Source organism: Onychostoma macrolepis, chromosome 05 (assembly GCF_012432095.1).
Source record: "Onychostoma macrolepis isolate SWU-2019 chromosome 05, ASM1243209v1, whole genome shotgun sequence".
Lineage (NCBI taxonomy): Eukaryota > Metazoa > Chordata > Actinopteri > Cypriniformes > Cyprinidae > Onychostoma > Onychostoma macrolepis.
The window spans coordinates 6,269,188-6,295,177 of record NC_081159.1 but is presented as its reverse complement, the minus strand read 5'-3'; the positions used below and the strand labels follow the sequence as shown (position 1 = coordinate 6,295,177).

General features: G+C 37.7%; 1 protein-coding gene across 5 annotated transcripts in view; it reads left to right on the top strand.

The window, feature by feature from the left end:
* Nucleotides 1-25,639, top strand: part of prdm12b (PR domain containing 12b) — a 52,487-nt gene extending 26,848 nt beyond the window's left edge. For 4 of the 5 annotated variants that reach the window (XM_058776056.1, XM_058776054.1, XM_058776055.1 and 1 more), the window contains 5 exons: nt 21,617-21,814; nt 23,419-23,609; nt 23,721-23,876; nt 24,368-24,482; nt 24,619-25,639. In XM_058776056.1, coding sequence (XP_058632039.1) covers nt 21,617-21,814; nt 23,419-23,609; nt 23,721-23,876; nt 24,368-24,482; nt 24,619-25,043 — 1,085 coding nt within the window. In that variant the 3' untranslated portion in view covers nt 25,044-25,639. Of the gene's footprint in view, nt 1-20,939; nt 21,815-23,418; nt 23,610-23,720; nt 23,877-24,367; nt 24,483-24,618 lie in introns of those variants that run through there. The other variant, XM_058776057.1, reaches the window with a different exon arrangement.
* The last annotated feature ends 351 nt before the right edge of the window (nt 25,640-25,990 follow it).

Here is a 25,990-nt window from a genome sequence, read left to right as displayed (position 1 = left end):
ATGTCGTTGCTTTCGAATTTCTTTAGAAAACATGCTGACCCCAAACTTTTGAACTGCGGTGCACAATTGTTTCATATAAATGCATTATATAAATATAATACAATTGCTTAAAATTGTTTATATTACTGAACACAATGTGTTCAGAAAAATCAGTGAATGCTGTCGTACGAAAATTATTGATCCGCCAGTTGTGAGTTTGTCCTGAATTGGCCAGTTATTCGATAAAGTCAGCTCAGTAGTTCAAAGCAGAGGTGAAGCCTTCATTCCCTGAGGTCCCCCATCTGACTAATTAAGCTATAATTAGCTGTCTTCTTCAATCACTTTTAAAGCGTATCCCTCCATTTAACCAATCTCTCAGTTACATTAGTAGTATGTTGTCATCAAAATCAGTTAAGCCACAGCCCTCTCAATTACTCTGCCATGATCACTAATTAAAGAAAATGATCTTAAAACGAAGTCAGTTTATTAATCAGCATAGTGGTTAGGCTATATGAAACGTTTAAGTGAATGTTTGCGTTATAGTTATCCAGTGGTTTTGCATTTACTTGTGCTAAAAGTTAATACGTGTATAATTCTGTTAAAATGATGGACTCTGGCTCAAAGGTCTGGCCCCGAGTTTCTGTAAGAGCTTCAGTTCACTTCCACTCACAGGTTTCATGTTCCTGAAATGCCAGGGGCTGTAAGAGGTACCTGTCACTGGTGGGAGGTCAAATTAATGATGCTTGACTTGCGTCCATTATATCCCATTAATAACAGTACAAGACCCTCTCGGCCTCCTGCGGGAGCCTTTAGACACTCATTAAGATATTAGCTATTGTTTCAGGGGGAAGTACGTTTAAGGTGATATACCTACCCCATCTAATTTCTAAAGAAAATCTCGCTCTCGCTGCACAATAAGCCGCAAGACATGATTTACTTTCTGCTTGCTATTTCCTGTTTTAGTTGTTCTTGTGCAACATATCATATTTTCTTCACGCGTAAATGATTTTATGAAGAGTACTTATTGGTCCATCTTATACAGTTCTCAAGTTTAAGGTTCAATGAGATTTTTAATGTTTTTAAACAAAGACTTATGCTCACCAGGGCTGCATTTATTTGATCTAAATATTGTATTGTGAAATACAAGAAACACAATATTGAGAAATATTAACAACAATTCATAATAAAAAAAAATGTATTATTATTATCAATGTTGGAAGCAGTCGTGCTTTTGTGGAAACCTGATCAATATTTCTCCAGTATTCTTTGATAAAGTATTTAATACAAATATAAATCTTTTTTAATATTATAAATGCCTCTAGTGTCACTTTTAATTACTTAAATGCATCCTAGCTGAATTAAATGTGTATATATACCCAAACTTTTGAAATGTAGCGGACGTTTAAGCTTAAGTGAGTCCTTTAACATACCGCTAACTAATTGTTTAATTATTGTCAAATTTTCCTCTCATCCATATCATTCTCTTCTGTTATTTTCATTGTCTCTTCCTCTCTCTCTCCTTTAATTTGCCTCCATCTTCTAGATCAGCATATCTGAGGGTCATTCAATCTCTGACACTCAGGTATCCAGGTCCCGGTCTGATGACCTGGCCGCTGTGAAGCAGATTCCATGAAACCTGTGGAACAAAGCGTGCAGGCGCTCAATTACTAAATGAGGGCAGTAAAATGTTTGGCCGGTGTAACCTAAGACCTGGACCTGTGTTGTTCATCCTGTTAAAGAGCAGGAGATGACTGTGACACAGAGTTCGGACATTAGTCACACTCTCTGCTCTTGTGGAACCAAAGCTGGGGTTACAAAACAGGGGAAATACTACGGCAAGGCTAATTATAGATTTTTGTCTTTGTTGTAAGGTTTTTTTTAGAAAGGCTCCAGCAGTCTTTACTGTTCATGTAAAAACACAAAAATTGCTTGTATTTCTTTGTACATATAAAATGGTAATCAACCAAATGTCTTAGGTAAGATTTATTTATTTAAATTTTGAGTTTTTTAATGTTTGAATTAATTATTTAATTAATTAATTAACCAACCATTTGCAAGAAATTGCTTCATCTGTGTTTGTCTTATCTTGCTCCTAAACTGTTAGTGAACATTCTGTATTGTCATCCTGAATACATTAGTATAGCTGTGGTGAATTGTGTTTGGTTATGCAAGAGAATCAGTGTCACTGCTTTGGTTGGAGGACCACCACACACCCCTGGTGGTCTGAGGTCTTCACTCATGGAAACTGATCCGAGATTTGCTCCGCTTTTGCTCTTTAGCAGGAAATATTGGAATTGGTGAAGCTGATAAAATGCAGTCAGTCCCTATTGGAGGAGCATTATGATGCTCCAGCAGTTCAGTGTCATTTCTGTTGATATTTAAAGGGTGACGTGTTTATTTTTTTAAAGTTAGAATGCTTTCTGTCATTTTCCTTTTCACCTATAAATATATGTTTGAATCAAGAAAAAAAAAAAGATTAACACTTTATTTTAAGATGTACTTGTTACACATTTGTTACACATTACATGTTCTTACTATTATAATAAAAATAAATTATGCATAATTAAGCAGTTGTAAGTAACCCTAAACCAAACCCTAATCCTAACCCTAACCATACAGTAAGTACATGTAGTTAATTAATATTACTCATTACTTAAATGTATAATTACTGTAACAATGACACCTTAAAATAAAGTGTAACCAAAAAATGCACTCACTTGCTCACCAATGGATCCTCTGCAGTGAATGGGTGCCGTCAGAATGAGAGTCCAAACAGCAGAAACGGAAACAGCAGTTTAAAGTCAGTTTAAAGCGTTAATGATGGATTTGATTATTATATGCGAACAGCTTTTCACTTCATAAAATGAAGATCGTGTGGATTACTTGTGGATTATTGTGATGTTTTTATCAGCTGTCTGGACTCTCATTCTGACGGCACCCATTCACTGCAGAGGAAATTTCTTCAAATCTGCTCTGGTGAAGAAACAAACTCATTTGCATCTTGAGGGTGAGTACATTTTCAACAAATGTTCATGTTTTTGAAGAGCTATAGTTTCAGGCCTTTTTTTTATATGAAAAGAAGTGCATTATTGTTATTTAATATGATAAATGCAAACCAAGTCTGTTTAATGGCACTTTCAGTTCCTAAAACATTGATAACTACACTACTTTGACTTCAAGAAAATGTAAGAAATGTAAAAAGTATTGTTTGTCATTGCCTCATCTCCAAAGCAAGTTCTTTAACAGTTCATTAATTTCACACTTGATCTTACGCTATCCACTCAGAGCTGCAGCTCTCTCAGATTCCACAGTAATGATATTCTTATCAATCATGTGGGAGATGTTACAGCTTTAGTCCTCATTCTCCCTCCTGCTGAGACTTAATCTCAGCCTAGACGCAGTCCCAGAGTCCTCTTATGAACACCAGAGTGTAAGTCTAGTGTCAAGTATTGACTAGACTGTGAATAGAGGTGAGTGCGTGAGGGGTGTCTAACCTCTCACCAGCTGCTTGGCTGTTCAATCGGTTTGGTCTCCGTAACACCCCGGGGTAGCAATAATGCAACAGCAGCTTATCCCAATCAATACCTTCATCTCACTTTTGGGGGCTTTACTGCTGAGTCCCCAGAGTGCAGTCGTCTGTTTGCAAGCACAATTATGGCATTTTTGATCTGTTTTGATGTTTTTCTTTTTCCTTGGGGGTTGCTGGGAAAACATTTGCAAAACAAAACTGTGCTCTCATAGGGTTATGTATTGAACTGTTTGATTTCTGTGGAGAACATTAAAAAAAAAAATAGATCGAGTAAATAAATCTGAAAAAGGGTTTATTTTATTATTTTAGGTTTTTGGTTTGCTTTCTATTCCAAACCTACAGTTTCTGTGACACTTTCTAATAAATGAATTATGTATGATTAACCACTTTTTTACAGCCTTTAATAATGTTAATTTATCATGTTCATTATTTGTTTGTGATGCATAAAATAAACTTTTAGGAATTATATTTGAATCAAAAATGAATTCTGTTAAATATTATACATTAATTCATGTTAACTTACTATAACATATGCAATATTATGCAAGTAATGCAGCTTTCCTTCATTGATATATATTTACCTTTAAAGTTGATCCAACAAGTAGAGCAGGTGAGTTAGATTAATGCATTTTTTGAGTTTATGCTGCTAAAAAGGTTTTGTGCGTTAGTTCCATTCACCCTCCTCCCAGCATGCACTGGGGCATGAATAATTCATATGGTTGCATTGTTTGACCATTTACCAGTTTTATTTACATTGTTGTTGTTGATTTGTTTTGTCATTTAGTAACATTGTTTTTTTGTCTCATCATTTTATAAATGATAAACTCATATGATATTATATTATAAATTTCATTATAATACATTCAAATTTTATTTTATCATTTAATTTATTCAGTTTATCATTAATATTGATAAAAAAATGATTTTGTCGGTTTTCATATATAATTTGTCATTTCAAAGAATTTCTCAGTTTTTAAATGAATCAAATATGTTGTAAATGTAGTAATAACATGGTAATAACATGCAAAAAAGTTTTCTCGGTGACATGTGAGATGTCGCACATAACAGTCATGTAAATAAAGGCAAAAATTCTGAGTAGAACTATTTTAAGTCTGATACTTAAGAAATATTCGTAGATTCTCTTAATCTAAGCAGGTTATTGTTACAGTAATCCCAGATTTTCACAGCAGCTTGGTATTTAGAGTCTAGTTGCAACATTTATAGTAGATAAATTCAACTCAAAAAAGCCATGCAAGCGGTTTTTAAGGTCTACAAACATGTTTGTAGAAGCATGTTCATGTTTCGCAGTACAGCAGACATACAATATGTTGTGAGATGTGCAAGCGTTCAGCGTTTATGCGCGCATGCTGTTGTTCACTTCAATTGTTTATCTAAGTGTGTGAATGCTCCAGCGTGACATATTTGTGTACGGGACGGGGTGTTTGCCCCAATCAACACAGCCTACGCTCAGCTCCTGATTGTGTTGGGCTGTGTAAAGAGGCCTCACCAAGTGGAAAATCATGGACGCTCAAGAGCTCTTCACACAAAAGCAGACAAAACACAACCCTAAGAGTGCCTTAGAGCACCGTGCAGGTCACATGTGACATCAGCCCACTAACAGTGCTTCTGCATAACCTCTTTTCCCTCCTCACAGTGGGATAAAACAATCATAACCGATAAGAAATGCAAGTGTGTCCTTAATGGCTAAAGGCTCTTAAGGATTCAGGCATTTCCAGATGGGACTCAGCAGAGGACAGTCTACTGCGGTCTGTTGATGGTGTCTGACAAAGTCAAATATGTTGCTGCATGTGTGTGTAAATATTGGAGATTTCAATGGGACAATGGTAAGCCAATTACAGCAAACAAACTCCTGATGCTAAGATGCAACACAGGACTCCACTAAAAAGCCATTTCTCTCGAAAATGGACTGACTCTTGTAAAACTGCTTCAGTTCAAGGATGAAAAGCCTCCCATTAATAGAGACAGATGGGAAAACTAATGATGCTAATCATCTGAGAAGAATTGGTTGAGTGTTCAGAAAAGAGATACAGATCTAATGCATTTAAGAAAGTAAAAGGATTTCCGTCCACTTTTACATAATTGGCAAACATCAAAACAAACAAAGCTAATCCTGGACACGTCGCACTCTGATTTTCAGAAAGTTTAAGAGCGGTTTGATAGGATAGGAACTATTATCATGATATGACGTCAATATATTATATTCTAAAAGCTGCCAAAACATCTTTCCAGGTGTTTTTTTTCTCTCACAGTGGACTTGCGCTGTACGATATTTGTACATTTTGCAACAGATGGAGGAAGAGAATAGAGCGATGAAGAAAGGCAATCCAGAAAGAGTGAGCGGGGGAGGGGTTCGGGCACACCGAGGTCTCCTGTGCCCCAGCCCCAGAAAGGAAACATGGGGGAAACATATGTAATTTTCACCACAGGGTCCTGGGTAATTGAGTCATTTAAAATACAGATACATAGATGAATAAAAGCTAAGGGGGAAGGTAATAAGACAGAAGAGTACCCTCCGGAGATCCAATTGACGATTTCTTACATGAACGGAAACTGTTTTCTTTCTTTTCTTCCACAGAGCTTTTATGTGTTGTCATTTCAGCCAGATACCTACCTCAAGTAATTTTGTTTTCATTTGGCTCCTTTTGTAATGCTTTCCTTTAGTAAGAATGAAGGCAATTTGTCTCCGATGGCCTCTTGCCTTTTGAAGACAGATTTCACTTAGTGAATGCAAGTGAGATGTGGGTTTTTGTTCTGAAAGGAAATATCGCTTTTGGGACGTTTCTTTCCTCGGGAGGATTTGATAATTTACCAAATGACTCTGTAGCGCAGCATCGCCATTGTTGAGTTCATCATTGAATGGTTCTTCTGTTTGGCTCTCTTCTGAATTTGAGGTTTACAAAACTAACTTCTAATTCTATAGTGTAAAGCAATACAAGTTATCTGAGAATCCTTTTGTTAAAAGGGTTCATTCTCACTTCGGAGAGGTCACTGTCACAGGCTGTTAAGGTTGCCTCTTTAGGCTGACGACATAATGCTGAAGTTGCTTGCCTGTTTTGTTTAATTAGTTTTATTTAGTATTTTGTATTTGTCTGGTATTCTTTTCAATAAATGAAGAGCGTTGCTGAGATTAGCATTTTTGGCAGACCAACTCAAAAGCTAGCATCGACCTGGTTCCCTTAAACCCAGTAGGATTTTTCCACTGCCTTTTGGATTATTGCAGAAAATAAACAAAAGGTTATGATTCTTTTTTTTGTTCATAATTCTAATCTTTACAAATGAACAAAACTTTTGCCAACTTGTTAGCCTTCATTTCAAGTTCATTTTAGGCATTTTAGGCTGTAAACATATTTCAGGCATTTAACAAAAAAACGTTTAAGAAGAAACACTGTCTTCGGGACAACGAAACCGGAAGTGCTAAAATGCTTACTCATTTCCAGGTTTTGGCCTACAAAAATGCATAATACCTGCAGCACTTTATTATATAAAATATAACGGTGTATTACACACATTGTAATAACATTTAAATAAATTTTAATAACATCGTGATATAGTATCAACAATATAATATTCAGGGCCCAGTCATCGGGCCAAGGGGAGATGAGGCCCACCCATAAATATTTTATCTTGGGGCTTGTGAATTTTAAATGTGAGCCTGATAATGATATGATTTACCTGAAGTACTTGTCTGGCGTTGTAATTAGCAGAACAGCCCAACCATGAAAACATTTAGACCGTCGTTTTCACCAGTAGGTGAAGGTGCTCCTGGGCAGCTGAGACATCAGAGGGTGGAGGCAGGGAATGCTTGATTTTTTTTTTTTTCTCTTGTACTCTATCTTACTTGATGACAGTTGTTTGTTTTCTGTGTTATGTTGAGGTTATGATGTTCCGAACCTGTAGGAGTTTCTTTCTTCTGTGGAAGATATTTTGAAGAATGTTGGTCAACCAGTTGGCATCCACTGCCTTTCATAGTGGAGAAAAAATACTATCTAAGTCAATGGCTACCGTCAACTGTTTGGGGAGTAAATACATTTTTGGGTGAATTGTTCTTTTAATTTGTTTTCCTTAATTAGTCCACTAGATGTGTGCTTGGGGAATATATTTACATTTATGCATTTGGCAGACTTGCATTGCATTCATATTATACCTCTTACAGCTGGAGCCTGCAAAAGTGTGTCTAGAAAGTGAGATCAAATTGATAATAATGTTAGCAATTAGGGCTGGCATAACAAAAAGTAGCATACTACTAAATTACACTTAATGTTGTACTATATTCGTACGGCTTTATGGGAACTGCTATTTATTTAAAGAAAATAAGTCATCAAGTCATTTTTTGACTTTGACTAGGTTTGGGAACTGAACCAAGAACCATCTTAATAAATACTGTAACCAAAGCGTGAAAAAAAATATGCTGGTAGAGTTTCCTGCATTACTTATTCTTGGGCTGCAACACTGCTACTTAATCTACATCACTAAACATGCTGCACTTGTGCACAAATGACATTTATGAACAATTTATTGAACAAAAAATGTAGACCTCAAGCACTGTACCCTGACTCCTGAAGGAATGACTCAACAACGATAACATTATTATTATTACAAATTTTTTCCCCATCACTGCCTTTGAGCACTGGTGCACCCAACAGTCAGATATTCTGTTAACTACTAAATCTTACTCTCACTATGTAGAGAAGTCATCACCATGCAAGAACAGGTAATGTGATATTCCCCTCACCCTCACAGTCGCACACACACGCATGCCACTACAGTAAGAATGCATCTCTTATCTGTCTTATCGCTCCAATCAGTGCCATCTGGACCTACAGGCCAGGTGTGTGACCAGGGCAGGTCTTGGGTCACCTCTGTCACTCTGAGGGGTCAGAGGAGGAGATGCATTGAGCTCATTCACTTCGGTTCTGGGGTTGGATTTCGGGCCGTTAAGGTGCAAATCAGGCTTCCTCCATGAGGATCACCTGTCAGACACGCTGAGAAGGCCATTGTGTAGGTGAAAGTGAATTCCCTCCTCCAGAAATAGAAATTGTAGCGTAATGAGTTACTTGTTGCTCTGCTTTCTTAATTGTGTATTATATTTCAGGATTCATACTGTTAACACGGAATTGTCCGTGGATTTTTCTGAAATATACCTGCTAGTCCAGTGTTCTCAACCTTTTGAATCCAGGCCCCCCCCCCATTGCCCCCAATAATTTTAAAAACTCCATGTTGTTTCTACTTGTCATAAATTATTACATTTTTTAAAATAAACTTAAGGATGTTTTTTTTTTTTTTTATTAATCCTTATTGGGTAGATAAAATATTTAAAAACATATATATATGATCATGCTTTTGACAGTAAAAGACTGTAAAATGCAACAGTAAAAACCTGCTAATTGGTTATCAGTAAGTTTCCATAATATATTACTGTAATTACATTTAATTTACAGTAAAATACTGTTATAATTATGTTCTTTGAAAGTGAAAAAGAAGTCATTGTATAATTTACAGTGGGGGAAAAAACATAAATTGACATTCCCAAAATTCCCTGCATGACACTTTACATTTGATGTTTTTTCTTTGAAATAACTATATTTTTCTTATTTTTTCTTATCAGCTGTGTACATTAGGGTTTTATCTTGCATCTGATTTTGTTAAATTAATGTTTGTTGCATTATTTCAATATTGTGTGTTACCATGATGAATGACACCATATACCTTCTATATATTAGTATTTACCTTCTCAGCTTGTGGAAAAGCTGCTTGTGATGAGCTTTGATTCATTGTGACTTTCTCATTACCACCTGATTTTGGTGGTTATCAGTTTATTATAATGGTACAAAACAGATATTAGATGGCAGGTATTTAAAACCTAAAATGTTGCTATCATATACCATATTTTTTTACAGTAACGTTTTGGCAACCACAGTTTCTGGTATTTTACCATATATATATAGAGAGAGAGAGAGAGAGAGAGATCAACATGGCCAAGCAATTTTTTGTTGTTTGAGCTTATTTGAAATCATATTAAGTTATCTTGATAACCCCTATATTTGTGAACCACATAGTTTTTGACAGATATGAGAAGATATTTTCTTGGGTAAGTTTTGAGAAAATGCACATGACTTCTTATATGAAAATGCATCAGTTGACATTTTTAGCTAGCGAATACATTCAAAATGGAGGCTGTAACATTTAGCTGAGTCTATAGAGGCATCTTTTTCCAGTCATATATGTTGAGAGAAATGTCACAAGCCTTAATTGTAAAAGCAGAGCATTTACGTTAGCTGGAGTAATGACTCACCTGGAGGGTTTGAATGCTGGCATTCTCTGGCTAATTAAACCTGTAAGACATTGATATGGACAGGTGGAAAGCAATGTTTTCAACTGCTCAGGGATGTCAGAGAATTGTACTTTCTTTGAATATGACTCATTAAGCATGACAATATACAGCTACAGCTTCTCGACAATGGATGCTGGTATTCACAAGTTTTGACAAGTTCGAATGATTTAAAATGATTCACTTATTTATTAAAGTCATTCATTTCATTTATTAAATTCCTGCAAATTCATACATCTTGTGCCTTGCCTCAATTGATCTACAGACAAAAATATTATTGAGTAAAGCATAAAAAAGCATAAAAACCCTCCACTGGAGCACTTACCAGTGCTTTATATATATTTAAATCCTCTTAAAAAACATGTTATACAATGTGCACTCAGCACACAAAGACTAACAGTGAAATCTTTTTAAATTACAGTTGGTATGCAGAGAGTTTTATTTGTAGGCCCATCCATTAAGTCCCAGCCAGCCACACAGGGGTCCTTTCAGCAGAAATGCAAAAAGGACCTTGAAATGGCAAACAGTTGGAGAATGGAGTGTCTGGCTGATACAGAAGTTTGCCAACTCTCGCACCGCTTGTCCTGTTGAGAGAAACAGAGAAAGAGATCTTAACCATCCAAAGAGAAATGGAAAGAGGCTTTAAGTTATCCGTGAGTGACATACGCTATTGTGTGATATGATGGCACTGTCCACTGGCACTGATCTTTTCATCTATGATCCCCAAGCTCTGAGTTATTTCCTATTGTAGGTAAATAGTCTCCATGGGACTGGGGGGAAACGAGGAACCATGCCATAATGTCTGTGAAGGTTCAGTGCAGTATCCACTGGATTAATTTAAGACTGAGCTCAGTTTGAGGACAAAAATGTTCAAGACGTGACGAGGGAAACACGGCAGGCTTCAAAGGCGAGATTATACACACAGCCAAAATCCTTTCAGAGAGTCTACTGTAGGCATTCCTGAACAGCAAGTGTCTTCGCTCAAAGCTCTCCTAAAGTCCTATTTACATATTTTTGCAAGCTTTGTTCAGATGTATTCTCTCACGTAGTCAAAATTGTAAAATGAGCAGTTTAAATAGATGTTCTGGGTTAAATAGGCAACTACTCTATTATCTGCCGATTAACATTTCGCTTACAATGAGGCCAGTGTTCTCAATACGGTGTCACAGATTCTCTTGAAAGTTTTTTTGTCAACATTTTTTTGCTTGTTTTCCAAACTGTGTTTCATTTCAGAGATAATCAGCTGCACATTCTTTCTGACACATGTTTTATAATTCAATTAACTGCATCTCCATGTTGAGGTTCAATAACAAGCCAGGATTTTTTTACGCTACTCAGATATGCTGTGCCAATTCCTTCATGGGATAACTATGATTGTTTTGCTGACACCTGGAAGCGTTTGAATTTGTTTTTAGGCTGAATAATTTTGTTAACGTTTTGGCACATTGCATCTTTGGCACGTTCATTCATTTATTGTTCTGTTGTTAATTTGAAAGTGAAAGACGAGGAGGGCTAAGATATTATCAGCTAGCTCTTCAGTCTATGAGTATTAAGGTGTTGGAGGGTCTATCTTGCATTCTGAACCCACTGTTGCACTGAGCGCCCAGCTGAGAGTCTGTTATAGAAAATATTGACATCACCATTTCATTCCATTTTCATCAGATCTGTCCTGGATCATTACACTTTCAATCTGGTGTTTTGGCCCAACAGCTATGGAATTTGTTTTTGTATTAAGTTTTTTAAGAGAGATGAAAAGTTACTTACGTTATAACTTACGATATTGTCCAATCATTTTTTAAATTGGTCTCTCTCATCATCTTTTTCTCTCATTCTGTTCTCACAGTGGGTAACCAGCTTGACTAGACAGTACAAGCGAAAACTACTTAATTTACCCAATGTATTGACAAGCTGATATCGATAAAGACGTCTTATGAATTCCTATCACTCGTCAAAACACAAACTGGAGAATTTCACTGTTCAACCTGCTGTTTCACCATTGCTTATAATTACTCTCTAAACGGCTAATATGTGTTGTATTGCATATTTTTGCTTTTTAATATGAGGTCAGGATCTTGTTTTTCTAAGTAACATTTTATTAAATTGACTTTTCTAGCATAAAGCGTGAGAGGACTGAAAAGGTTTTATGATGTTAATTGTAGAGTTTCAATATTTTCCCAGTTCATCTCTTGGAAAAGAATTCATTTTAAGTTTCATAATGAGGACTATACACCTGGGTGGCCAGTATGTGTGTGTGTGTGTGTATCTTTGTCTCTCTCTCTCTCTCTCTCTCTCTCTCTCTCTCAGACTTTCATTCTCTTTCTCTCCGCTCATGTATATGGCTTTTAAAAGTACCATTTGCTCCCTACGTAAAGTGCTTAATGAAGGGGATAATGCATGTAAAGTAATGTGACATTAATTGTTTGAGGTTGATAATAACAGCCCTCAATCATCTGGAAGATTGCTTCAGGCTTTAAATGAAAGCCGTTTTCAAGGCGATGGACTCGAAAGAGTGAATGACAGAGTCAAATTAGCTGATTTGCCATTCACGTACACTCTATTGCCTGCTATTTAAAAGTCATTGACCATTTAGGGACGGGCCTTTGGTCGCAGTGAGTGTGCAATGAGCGGTGGTGGCCGTGTTTGTGTTGGAGGGCAGGGATGGATGGATGGGCACCAGCTCCAACTATGATAGTTAAGAAAAAAAGGCAAGCAATAGAAATGTCAAGTGCCTTCTGTGAGGAAGTGAATGGGACAAATAGACCTGGTTTTAGAGGGCCCCATCCTTGCATTAACATAAGAAACAGGCCAATATGGCTGGAAGTCAGCCGGTCTGGGTGCTGTCAGCGGATCTTTTCGGTGAGGTGATTAATGTCTTTACGATACCGCACACAGCCAGCGCTGTGCTGGACCCATCCTCGTTTGACTGCCATGCCGTTTGGATGTTCTAGTTTCACGCAGAAATCCTCGAATTGGAGTCTGGTATATGTTAAAACAAGTTTTTATTTTGCTCCTGTTGCTCAATTGGTAGCGCATTGCGCTAACAACGCCATGGTCGTGGGTTCGATTCCCAGGAAAGTCATGAACTGCTAAAATACACTTTTGCATAAAATGCACCTCTGCCAAATCCTCGAAATGCATCGCTTTTGCACATAGCCGAATCCTCGTGACCGGGCCGATTTTGCGACTTAAGCCATTTGACATTCCTTCACGCAGCTGTCCGCCCAGCCTCCCTTCTCTTGTGGCACCCCTAACCTGCTTCATTGACAGTCTCTTATTATGTCCTCTTGCCAAGGCCCACTCTATGAATTGAATAGTCGGTGTCTTTATTTCTCTCATTCTCTGACTGTAGACCTCATAATGGCTTCATTAATGCAGAAGTTGCATTTGGTTGACAATGGGTTAATGGCCCGAGGGTAGTCTATTGGCACTGGGAGAAGGCCAACAGGAGGAGGAGGCTTTTTTTACAGCCCTTTCAGTGTAAGTTCACCCCGGGTCAACTGTGTGTCACCCAAAAGTGAACAAACATGTAATTGATGTTCGGACATCTCTGGCCGACTCTTTTCGAGCCAGGCCCGTTGAAGAGGGTGCTGTCTGGTCTTTGAGGGACTTTTCACAGAAAGGGGAAACCGATTCATGAATACGCACAATCTGCCAAGCTGAAAAAGGGGTGTGTGTGGGGGGCACTCCTGGATTTTTCCCTTTATAACCCCTGCTGACTCGGTTCTGTTTTGCTTGTTGTTGAAATACAACCCCCGCACATAGGTCGTGATGGGGGTGGTATACGCTGCTGGTGTTCCTCAAACGCTCTTTCTCCTCCAGGCTGGGACCACTGTCTGTTTTTGTCTCTGATTTTCATGGATGTTAGTGGAAAATGTCGAGAGGAGTCATAGGCCTTTTATCAGGCCGTGTTGGAACAGGAACACTCAACGCTCTTTTTATATTCACCTTTGCATAACAACCGGCAGCAATTTGTAGAATGAAGCAATACATGCCAATGAATGCCAAGAGGATGTGCTAGTGACTCTTTTTAAAAATGAAAATAGGTAAAAAATTATGTTCCAAATTCATTTGGATTTGGAAATTAGCATTTTTTAACATTTGGACAAGTGTCATTTTTCAAACGAAATTGTCAAAAAGTAATTATTTTAGACAGGTTTCTCAAACGCTCCCCTGTGCGTTTCCAGTACAATGACGTAAGCATGTCTATTTCTCCAAACAACAACTACGTCGGTAATAATGCAAAAGTGACTGACTCTGTTAAGAATGAAGTACATAGAATGCACTGTATGGTCCATTTACCATAATTTTTTTAAGACAAATTGGTTACACTTTATTTTACAGTAAAGTACATGTACTTTCAGTGTACCTACAGTGTACTTACCCAAGAAAGTAATGTAGTATAAGGTAACTACATGGCTTAAGGTTAGGTTTAGGGGTAGATTCAGGGTTAGTACCTAGTTATTACCCAGTTGTTTTAATTGCTATAATAAGTACATAGTATGTGCATGCGAACAGGACTGTAAAATTAAGTGTCACCGACATATTTATTATAATTATATATAAATAAAACTCACATTTATGTCAAACTGGTTTTTAAAAATACCAATAGGAATTACCATAGAATATTAGCTGTCAGATGTTGTGGCATGATTGCTTAATGCATGTGCCTATGAACTATGGGAACAACACGTGACTTCAAATCTGGAAGAAATTTTTTCCAAACTATATAGACATTTTAAGTCCAGGTTTACTTTTGGAGCAGTATGTTTGTGTGTGCTTTATTATTCTCTGCATTATTTAAAAATAATGTTTTTCTGGGTTCAGTGATGGAATTTAACTTGATATTATATTATATTATCTGCATGTATAGGGGACAGGACACTGGAAACTAACAAGTAACTACTGTTTCAGGAAACTCCAGATAGATCATAAAACTATATCGGTAGAGATGCCTAATAAACAGAGCGGGGATTTAACAGTGTTGTTTTTTTGTTTGTTTTTTTTGTTTTTTACTTTTTATGGAAATGAATCTTTGAATGGCTTATAGTTGTTTCTGCATATTAAACTTTTACTTAACATTTATTATGATCTAAGATGTTTTGATATGTGAAAACCAAAAAGTATGGTTTAAAGAACACAAAAGTTTGTTTGTACACTATTGGCTTTCCAAAAGGAGGTTTTCACAGCGATGCCATTTTAGGTTCCCCAATGACCCTTTAGTGAAAAGAACCTTGAAACCTAGGTGTTTTTCTTAGTGTGAAGAACATTTTAATAATCTGAAGAACCTTTTTGTATATTGGACAGGTTCTACGGATGGTAAATGTTCTTCATGGAGACATGGATGTCAATTAAGAACCATTTTTAAGAGTGTAGTGGAAAAATGTTCTTTGAATTATGAAATCACACTAATAAAAAAAATGTCTGTTTTAAGAACTACTCACTGAAATGTTCTGTGTGGAACCCAAATGGTTCTTCTACGGAATCACTGTGATACCCGCCTTTTTCAGAGAGTGTATATACTGTATAAGCAAACCTATCTTAGTGCCTAGCATCTCCTTCTCCCACATCTGCGGTCAGACGGATGATGATGTCAGCCATCAAGTCTTTACCAGTAATTACACATCAGATGACAACAACTTAAAATTGATGTCCTATGCATGAGCGCTAAGTGGCCATTTTAAAAGTTTGAGACAGGAAGCTGAGAGAAAGGCCGTGTTATGAGGGTGTCAGCATGGGAATTGCCGGGGCAGCTGTACTGTACACGCTCTGCAGTAATAGACACACAGAGCCCATTGCCAAAAGCACATTTGGCATCAGTAGCAAATGAGTAATTATTGGGTAATGACCCAGAAGGTGTCCCTTAATTGAATAGTGAAAGTAGGGAGAGTGGTGCCACACTGTAATAAAAGCAGATGGATTATTTCAGGAAATATCTTCTTAAGTGGAAGGGTAAATACTGATGAGCCTGCATTTATTTCTCTGACCTCTAGATAGATAACCACTGATTAAAAATTTAGGCTCTAGTGGGAGAAGAGGTTTTTGCTTTTACTTTTTGCTTTTTTTCTGACCATAATAGACCTCTATCCACCACATTCAATCTTAATTCTTAAATGCATTAGTCACAAAATTGACGTGTGCGGGGAGAAAAAAAAAAAACTTTAGGAAAAGCCGTAAGTGGACTATTGTGTGGACCAAGAGGTCTTTTGTTTTGAGATCAGTTGATGCAGCGACATTTTTCCCAGCGAAATGTCAAGATCACTCTAATGACTACAATGCCCGAGTGGGGTATGCCTTTTTCTCCCTTTTTGCAAAATGATAGGTGAATTATGTAAATGCAGGCATCGGTTAAAGCCATATTTACTTTTTACAAGCATTTACCTTTTCTTTTAATGCACTTATCTCTCAAAGGAAATTGCCTGCTGTTGCCATCACTTATCTGCAAGAATGATGCGGGTCGCGTTTTATTGCCATCACATCTTCACGTTTCGGATATGTGCGGTCCTTACTGCTGCTTATCCTTGTACTTTCACCTTGAGTTTTGTAAGTGTAACAGGTTGCTATACAATGTATCAAATGTGTCTCTGTGAATTGAGAACAATAAGCGGGTGCTTTATGTCTATTAATAATGTTTGGGGCCCCTTTCTTACCCAATATATTATTATGTATGTGGATATTTCTTAAAGGGATAGTTCACCCAACAATTAAAATTCTGTCATCATTTTGTCATTTCATAAATGTATTATTTTCTTTCTTCTGTGGAACATAAAATATTTTTTTTGTTTATACAATAAAAAGATTCCAACATTCTTCAAAATATCTTCTTTGTGTTCCACAGAAGAAAGAAAGTGATACAGGTTTGGAGTGAGTAAATGATAACAGAATTTTCATTATTTGAGTAAACTAAACCTTAATTCTGTTCAAATTAACATATAAAGGTTTTGCTGTAACATTAGAACTGAATTAATAATCGGCAGTAAAAACAGGAAGGAATTTTTTTGTGACACATCTGATCACAAATACATTGTTGTGCTGCTTGTTAGACTGTTACAAATCAAAGCTTTTTTAAAGAAAAACATGTGTGTAAGAATGTCGTTCTTGAGTCTCATAAGTCTATTTGAATAATATACCTTATTAGTTAGACCTTAAAAAACAGCAGAGCTACAGGTGTAATTAATTAAATGACGGATAATAAAATTAATCACAATAAAAATCATACCTAATGGTATAAAACCAAACAGTAAGCTGATTGTCAACAACTCTTCTGGCATTTTCAGCAGGTTTGTTGCTCTTATAACCAAAAAAAAAAAGGAAAGAAAAAAAAAAAAGGCTTTGCTGTTTGCTACTGGGATCCTTCTCACTAAACTGTCTCACACTGATTTGCCAAATCCGCTGCTGGTGCATATTGTGGTCTCCACCCACCGGGAGACCTGTCTCTATCTCCCACTGACTCTGTCAGCAGCTGTTTTCAAATTCTGGTCCTTTTCAGATCATTCCATTCTTTATTCCCATTACCGATAAGCTTTTAAAATCTACTTGGAAAAATCCACACTTCATCGATTGTTTATATTTTGTAATCTACTTGAGAAAAGATAATGCTCCCATACAACACTTCATTCTGCAGTTCACAGACGCTTTATAGAATAATCAATCTGTATTGAACTCATAGAGATGAGTCAACAAATAATACAATTACTAAAGCTGAAAGAAACTGCCATCATTAACGGAAAATCACTGTCTCTGAGCATTCAGAGCATGCTGATTGGCTGATCAATGGAGCTATACAGGTACACTGTATCATGAATAAAAAATATCAAGGAGATTTTTGGAATGTGCCTAGGCTTTCAGTATTAATTAGTGAAAAACCATTACATCAGCCTTATTGGTTTTCAATTAGCACGTGTCTCTGTGAAAGATGTAAGAATTTATTTCACCTGGATCTGTCTTAAATGTAGGCTATTCTCTGTAAAAGAATAAAATGAGTCATCCATGTATATGCATACAGAGTAATCAGATCAAGAAATCTTTAGACACAAAGAATAGCTTCAGGTTTCTTCTGCTCACCTGACAATGCACTGTAATAATTAATAATAAGAGTAATATTGTAATGTCACTAATATATAATAATAATAAAAGTAGCATTTCTGCCATCTGTCTGTCACCTGTGGAACTCTTTTAATCAGCATGATTTCATTTCCTCTCTCCCAGTTTATATGCCTATGTGGGGGGGAAAAGTAAACTATTTTAACAAACTGTATTAATGTTTATTCATTTAAAACATATGTAGGCCTATTACATATTTAAATTCTGTCGATGTTAGTTTAATGTTGTCATTAACGTCATGTGTGTCTAATTAATTCCAAATGATATAAACACCAAACGATTAACTGGGTGATAATAAAACGTGACGCAAGTTTCACGCTAGTCTGTAACATAATGTCAACTCAAACTGAAAGGAAGAATAATATTGGCAGTGCTCTCCCTCAATTCCTAAATGCAGTTTGAGGAGACGCGTTAAAACACTTCTTCTTTGCAGGCCAGTGCTTGTGTAATCACACAGACATTTGTCGATACTTTATTTATTTACGCTTGTAATTTCTTTCTACATGAATTCGTTTTAGTAACAAATGAAATCATTGTATTGTCGCTATTTGAAATATTAAGCCGTTTCGGTGACCAAGAAGTCATCAGCATAATTAGTAGCCTCTACGCCACAGTTCTGTACTCAAAACAGGCGTTTAATAATGTCTTTGATTAAACACAAACATTTTCCTCTTCGTCCAAGTGTCAATCCACATTAGCGGCAGCGAGCCAGATGCTTTGCTCCCTTAAATCTCTCCATGGAAATTGCGCACGTGCTCCTGCAATATCCATAGCTCAATAAGAGCTTTGATTTGCACTGTACGAACACAGACGATGAATATACACAATACTCGCGTGATATCTGCTCTTGGCCACGGTTTTCTTCCACCATTTGGGCACATTCCCATAAGCACTTGTGTGATGTGACTCTGCTTGTTCGCGTTTTCTGTTTGCTTTCCAGTCCCCCTCTGGTCTCTGTGCTCTATTCACTCCCTAGTCTCAGCTGGTCTAAGTGGGCCAAACCTGAAGAAACCTCTATTTTTGTTTTGTCTTCTCTCTCTTTCAAATAATCAGCCGTGTGCCAAAAGTGTCCCTCTTGTTTTTACGCGTGCCAGTCACCTGCCGTCTGCCTCGCTCCTTTCCTTTCTCAAAGCTTGCTTTTCTCTCTCCAATTCTTTTGACTTTCTGCGGTCTGGATCCCCAATGAGATTCGGATTGGGTACATATTGAGTCCTCTATTGTCCTTCAAGGGCTGTACTACGCTAATTAAATTTTATCCAGCCATATAAAACCATTTCTCTCCTCCACGCTCCCAATTCAGCTTTCCAGCCCAAGTCCTCTCTTATTCCTTGCCCTAAAAATCCAGTGTTCATTGAGTCAAATCAATAGAAAAACATTTGCAAATCTCCATTATTGTGGGATTTTTGTCTCCTTTCTGTCGTGATAAAAGCACCGCGGAACAGCTTGCAGCTTTGTGCAACCGAGACGCGCGGGACAGACGAAGGCCATGAATGCAAAAGGCATTACGCGCAGCAGCAAGTTTCTTTATCACCCTGTTATTGAACTCACAATTATTTCCACGCCGTCCTTTGCATCTCATTATTTAATAGAATATTGATTTGCCGTCGGTTAATTATCATCACATGCTGTATATGCTTTGTCGCCAGTTGATACGCAGCTTTTACATTAGTCAGTTACACAAAATTTTTCTACCACACTAACGAATATTTTTTTTCTTTACTTCATGAGTTTAAAATCACTTAGAAGAAACTGTCCTTATCGACTGTCCTTTAGGAATGCATGTTGATCTCTACAGTCATGTCCTCCAAATCAATAATCAGTACATGCGTAAGAAAGTTCGAGTCGCATGCCAATGTTATACCAAACGATGATAATATTAATTTAAAATGCTTGAGATATGATCTGTCAGTTCCATCACGATATTAATCGCAAAGGCCCACAGTCTTTCTATAATGAGAAAAACATGACTTGCATCTCTCACCCCATGCTGGCTAAGATTGCCCTTATTTATTAAACCAATAGTGCAATAAAAACAAATCAATCTGTACTTGTGCAAATCCAATTCAGCAGGGAGGATGAAACCCCTGAAGAATAAGAAAAGCTTATTCTTAAAAGGGGGAGGGAGGGGGGTTGACTGTGCCCCCAAAAGCAGCTGTTGAGTCCTAATCTTTTTTCTTGCCCTATCACTCACCTATATTCTCCTCAGCGCTCTCCTCGCATCTCCCTTTGGAAGTTCCCCACTCGCCAGACCCCATCCTTGTCCAGATTTTTTTCGGGCCATCCCCTTGTACTTATCTCAAAGAAAAGAAGAGTGCATGGATGTCAAATTGCCCTCAAAAACACCATGAAAGATTGATTTGCAGCACTTCTCATTCAGCCGGCATTATTTTGAAGAGAGCTGAATGGGAAACCCGCAAGCCGGGGAAGGAATAAAGATGTCCTCCCTGTTGGAAAGGGGGGAAACTGCCCATTTTGTCTCAGTCCATCAACCCTGGAGAAAGAGGGGGAAAGGCAAGGGGCTATTCATAAAAAAAAAAAGCCCATATACACCTCACACAATACTAAAAGACTTTAAATTAACATCCATGAATATTAAATTACTTCGGCCTGAAAAAGATTGAATAAAAGATATACTTGACCCAGACGGCTTTGCATATTTTCGTACTCCAAAGCACATCATTAAAACCTATTCAGATTGTTTATGCGAATTTAATTCCGATATGATTACTGTATATTGCACATTATTAAAAAAAGAACAGAAATTTAGTGTGTGCTTGTACTGGTTCAGCCACATGTTGCATTAGATGGAAAATTACGCAACAATTTCATATAATTAATTGTCCAATATTTTTAGTAAATGAATAATGAATTAATACAATTATTGATCTAATGATGAATGCTGTGGCTCAAAATGAAGAAAACACTTTTTTAATTCGGTTCCTCTCAGGAAGAAAATCTAGGCTATCGCTCAAAATTACGATAGCTAGGCCTATTCCTTATTTTTGTTTTCTTATTTCAGACGTTAAATCGCACTTACAGAAAGACTGATAGCCTATAACTGGATATTGTCAGTTTCTCGTAGACAAACGAGATAAATCAGCTAACAAATCTTAACCTGGGTCTAGTAAAGAGTCTTCACGCTGAGAGTCAAGTTTGCTTTTAGGTTTTCTATGCCAGAAGTGCTCCTGTTCGTCTCTCAGGAGCAAACAGCTGGAGCGGAGCTCACGGTGCTGAGATGGGCTTGTTATTTTAGCCAAAACGCGGTTGTTGGATCCTGAACATCAACACACACACACATCGCTCCCCCTTCTTCCTCCACCCCCTCAGGAGTAGCCACTCAATAAAGAGTGTGGCGTTTTTTCCCTCTGGTTGAACAAGTCTAAAGAACACAAGGGGAGGGTCATTAATAACTAATTACCGTGGGTCAGACCTGACGCATATAAAGCCCATCGGGACCTTGGAAAGGCGAAACATTGTCTCGACACTTGGCAAGAAGAGAGCACATTGGCATCGCATTGGCCTCAGACTGATTCATCGATTCCATTCGCCTTTTACAACATAGATATTCGGTTTCAATTTAACAGCAAGGGGGATACTGTCGGGTTTTATCGCAGGGATATTAGTTAAGGGTTTCATCATGGGTTCAGTCTTGCCTGCAGATGCTCTGGTTCTGAAGGCTGGATTTAAGCAGCAGACTCTGGCCCTGTCCGACATCATCACATCAGACATCCTGCACAGTTTCCTGTACGGCCGCTGGAGGAACGTCCTGGGCGAACACCTGTTCGAGGAGAAGACCAGCACTGTCAGCCCCAAAACTGCCTTCACCGCCGAGGTCCTGGCGCAGTCGTTCTCCGGAGGTGAGTCCGCAACACGTCACGTCATTCGTTGATTATGGATTGAAGGGAACCTTTTATGTATGTTTGCTATAGTATTTTTAAAGCAGTTTTCACAGTTTATTCTTATTGCAAATTAGATTGCTTACTGTAGAGGCAAGTTTTGTGTGTATTGCATAGGTATTTAAAATACAACTAATGATAGCCCAATTAAAAGTGCTTAAAATAGGCACATTAAAGAGAAAAAGTAAAGTCTATTTTAAAATAATGCAAAAGACAATTTCTGAATTTAGTGGCTTATGACAATTAAAAAGAGGGGGAAATGATTAAAATAATGGAGTGCAATAAGTTTATTCAGAGACTGTACAGGTAATTAAGTATGGCACATGCAGGATGCGAATTGGGGGTCTTCAAAGTTTTTTTTCTTACAGTATAGCCTACATCTCAATGGCATTTTTAAACATTTTAATAACCACAAAAGTTAGATAAAAGTCATAAAAGTCAGTAGCCGCTTGCGCCTTCACCTGAGGAAATGGCAACAGTTGCTCAGGTTCCGTTATGTTTAAACATAAGTAGCCTACTGTCATTTGTATGACTACTTTCCTATAAATTATTTACATATCGCAAGCTAATAATGGTTTTACTGTTGACAGTTAATGCTTAATGTCTTAGTGCGGCAGAAAGACAATTAGGGTTGCGCGAGACGGACTTCAGCAGAAAGATTAGTGGCAGAGATGACTTTTTTTTTTAAGTAATTAAATAATTCGCACATGGTCTCCAAGATGAATATATGCGAATAAAATATAATTATTCTAAATGCATTAGGCTATAGCCTATCATAAAATCAGGATTTAAGCTTTGCAAAGCATACAGTCACTAAAGGGAAACCTATTTAAATATGGCTATTAAAATCATGAGGTAACGTTGTGCTTGACCTGAGAAAGTTGCCAGTGAAGCCAGGACGTTAGACAGAGAAAAGCCCGTCATTCATCAGCTCGGGACAGTCTCCACACCCCCGCTTTGACACTTTTCTCTCCTCTCAGGCGCATTTAACGTTTTCCGTCCCGCTGTTAATATGCCGTGAAAGCTGATTCTATCGCTATTCATACCATGTCAAGCAGCTAATCTCCTTTTCTGCGTTTTGTCAGAAATTCCAGGGCCGTTTAAAGAAAGTTCTCGTTTCTTTCAGCGCACATTTAGTGCTACAAAGTTTCTGAAAGGATAATGAATACGGAATAAGCTATTTCTTGCCTATGAATATATAGCCTCGTCACATTTAAAGCGATGAAAATTGCTGAATTCGTAAACGTAAAGACGCGTTTGACATTTATTTGTGTCTCGCCTGAAAGCCTCATTTAAATTCTTACTGACGGACACATTGCGCTTTGCTTTATATTGGCCTACAATAAAATATAATAGTTTTACAATATAAAAGATTTTATGCACTTTGTTCTAAATTTACACTGTAACTCGCTTTTTCTTTTGCATTAAATGCGCTTGCAAACAGGTTGCGTGATTGCAATTCGGGTGTTTTTGTTTAAATGTATTTGTTTCCTGGTTTTTATTAGATACTCAAACTAAATGTTCCAAATTAACTTTATGCTTTATTTGCTGCTTTCTATCTCCAGAGGTCCAGAAACTCTCCAGTTTAGTGCTGCCAAGTGAAGTCATCATTGCGCAGAGCTCAATCCCTGGAGAAGGACTTGGCATCTTCTCCAAGACCTGGATAAAAGCTGGCACCGAAATGGGTCCCTTCACAGGCAGGGTCATTTCACCCGAGCATGTGGATCTCTTCAAGAACAACAATCTCATGTGGGAGGTAAGCAACGTTCAACAGGTGTCGCATGCACAGGCTCATTTTTTGGAGTTTATCCTCTCAAATCATCATACCAAGCCAGAGATTCATAGCAAGCGTTTTTGTTGTTCTCAGGTTTTCAATGAAGATGGCACGGTGCGCTATTTCATCGATGCCAGCCAAGAGGATCATCGCAGCTGGATGACTTACATCAAATGCGCGCGCAACGAGCAAGAACAGAACCTGGAGGTCGTGCAAATCGGAAGCAGTATATTTTACAAAGCAGTAGAGGTTCGTTTCATATTTCATAATTTGATATTTATGTAATGTTAATGTTTAGAATTGTCATGCGTCGAAGTACTTGCACTTTACAATATTATTCCATCGTTGTTATTTAACATCTATTCATTCAACTGAAATTAAATTTGTATTATTTCTATTTGATTTTATGAGTTTTTAGAGATTAAGCTAGATTTTGTTTAGAAATAAACTCTTTGATTTTGGTTCAAATTGTAAGGCAGCATTCAAGTAAACTGAAATATTAAATGATAGATAGATAGATAGATATACATTTAGAATTTAGGTAGTTAATTTATCTATTATTTCTATTAAATATCTGGTATTACATATCTATTATTTATTCATAATCTATTTACTTGCGTACATAATCTTTGATTTTAGTTCAAAATGTAAACATTTTGAAATATTAAAGTGTTTACCTTTATATATATATATATATATATATTTTTTTTTTTTTATTTATTTATTTTTTTCATTAACAGACAATACCTCCAGATCAAGAACTGCTTGTGTGGTATGGAAATTCCCACAACACTTTCCTGGGTATCCCAGGAGTCCCTGGCATAGAGGATGAACAGCAGAAGAATAAAAAAAGTGGTGAGTAATTTACTCACTTCAGGGCTTTGGGTGGGCTTCAGGCTGATCTTTATCACAGTGCTACAATAGCCTTAGTTAAAACCCCCATTAGCATGTGTTTGAAGGCCGCTGACCGAACGCTCTCCTCTCCCCACAGATGATTTCCACCTGTGTGACACCTCCACCACTGCCTCGCTTTCCGCTGCCAGCCGCATGCGCTGTGTCATCTGCCACCGCGGCTTCAACTCCCGCAGTAACCTGCGCTCCCACATGCGCATACACACTCTGGACAAGCCCTTCGTCTGCCGTTTCTGCAACCGCCGTTTCAGCCAGTCCTCCACCCTCCGTAACCACGTGCGCCTCCACACGGGCGAGCGCCCCTACAAGTGCCACGTCTGCCAGAGCGCGTACTCCCAGTTGGCAGGGCTGCGGGCGCACCAGAAGAGCGCCAGGCACCGGCCGGCCAACACAGGGTCTGTAGTGGGGCTGCAGGCCCACTCGCCCCCTCCTCCACCTCCTCAACTGGCACAGGTTCCTCACCCGGCCTCGCTGGTGCATCACATACCCACCATGGTGCTATGAGAGGGCATGAAACGTCTTAGATGTTTGCAATCTCACAGGCTGTTCTTCAGTGCTGCTGGCTCATGTGTTGAAGTCCGTCTATGCCAAGCCGGCCCTGAGTACTCTCACCTTTAGCGGAAGCTTCGCAGTTCCTTAAAGGTGAAGAAGTGGTCAGATATGATGAACGACGCCTGCAGAACTCAGTTATGACAGCACTGAAGTGAAAAGGATGGCCATGGAAGGGCTGTTTCGTATGTTCATGTTGAATTAATTGCCAGAACTACTGTTCACGCACTGATGGCTCTTTGTTCTGGCAGATATCTGCCACATTATATCTGATCAAACACGATCATTTAAGTTAAACAGTAATCAGTGTATATTTTATTCATATTTGCATGCAAAAGTATCGTTTTGTCCCATTCCACTAAGGATAAAGCCACATCACCTCATTCACTTTAGCCACTATGAAGGATCCACTGGGATCAAGCACCACTTAGTGACTGATTTGTGTCACTGCAGCCCAATCAGAGTAGTGGGTCTCTAAGCATGTTTATTGTGAATGAACAATATGAAGTATGTAAAGGAATGTACATATGGTTTGAAGATTTACTTCCAAAAACATGGAATAGTCACTTTATCTGTGTATGTATATAAAGCTTAAAGTATTATTACAAAACTTGGTTCTATTATATTATGTATGTTTGCTTATAAAAAATTATTTGGGTATTCACTCATATGCTCAATAAATAATTAACAAATCATCTCAGATTTTGTCACTTTTTTAATTATTCATTTCGTTATGGTAATACAGAACTAAAAATGTCAACATTTCAACTCACTTTAAAAAATGTTATCTTAAAAATTAAAGTTGAAATTGGTTAAATTATTTGATGACTTTAATAATGGAAAAACATATCACTTATTAATCATATTTTGTACAGGTAATGGTACAAAATATCCATGATGTC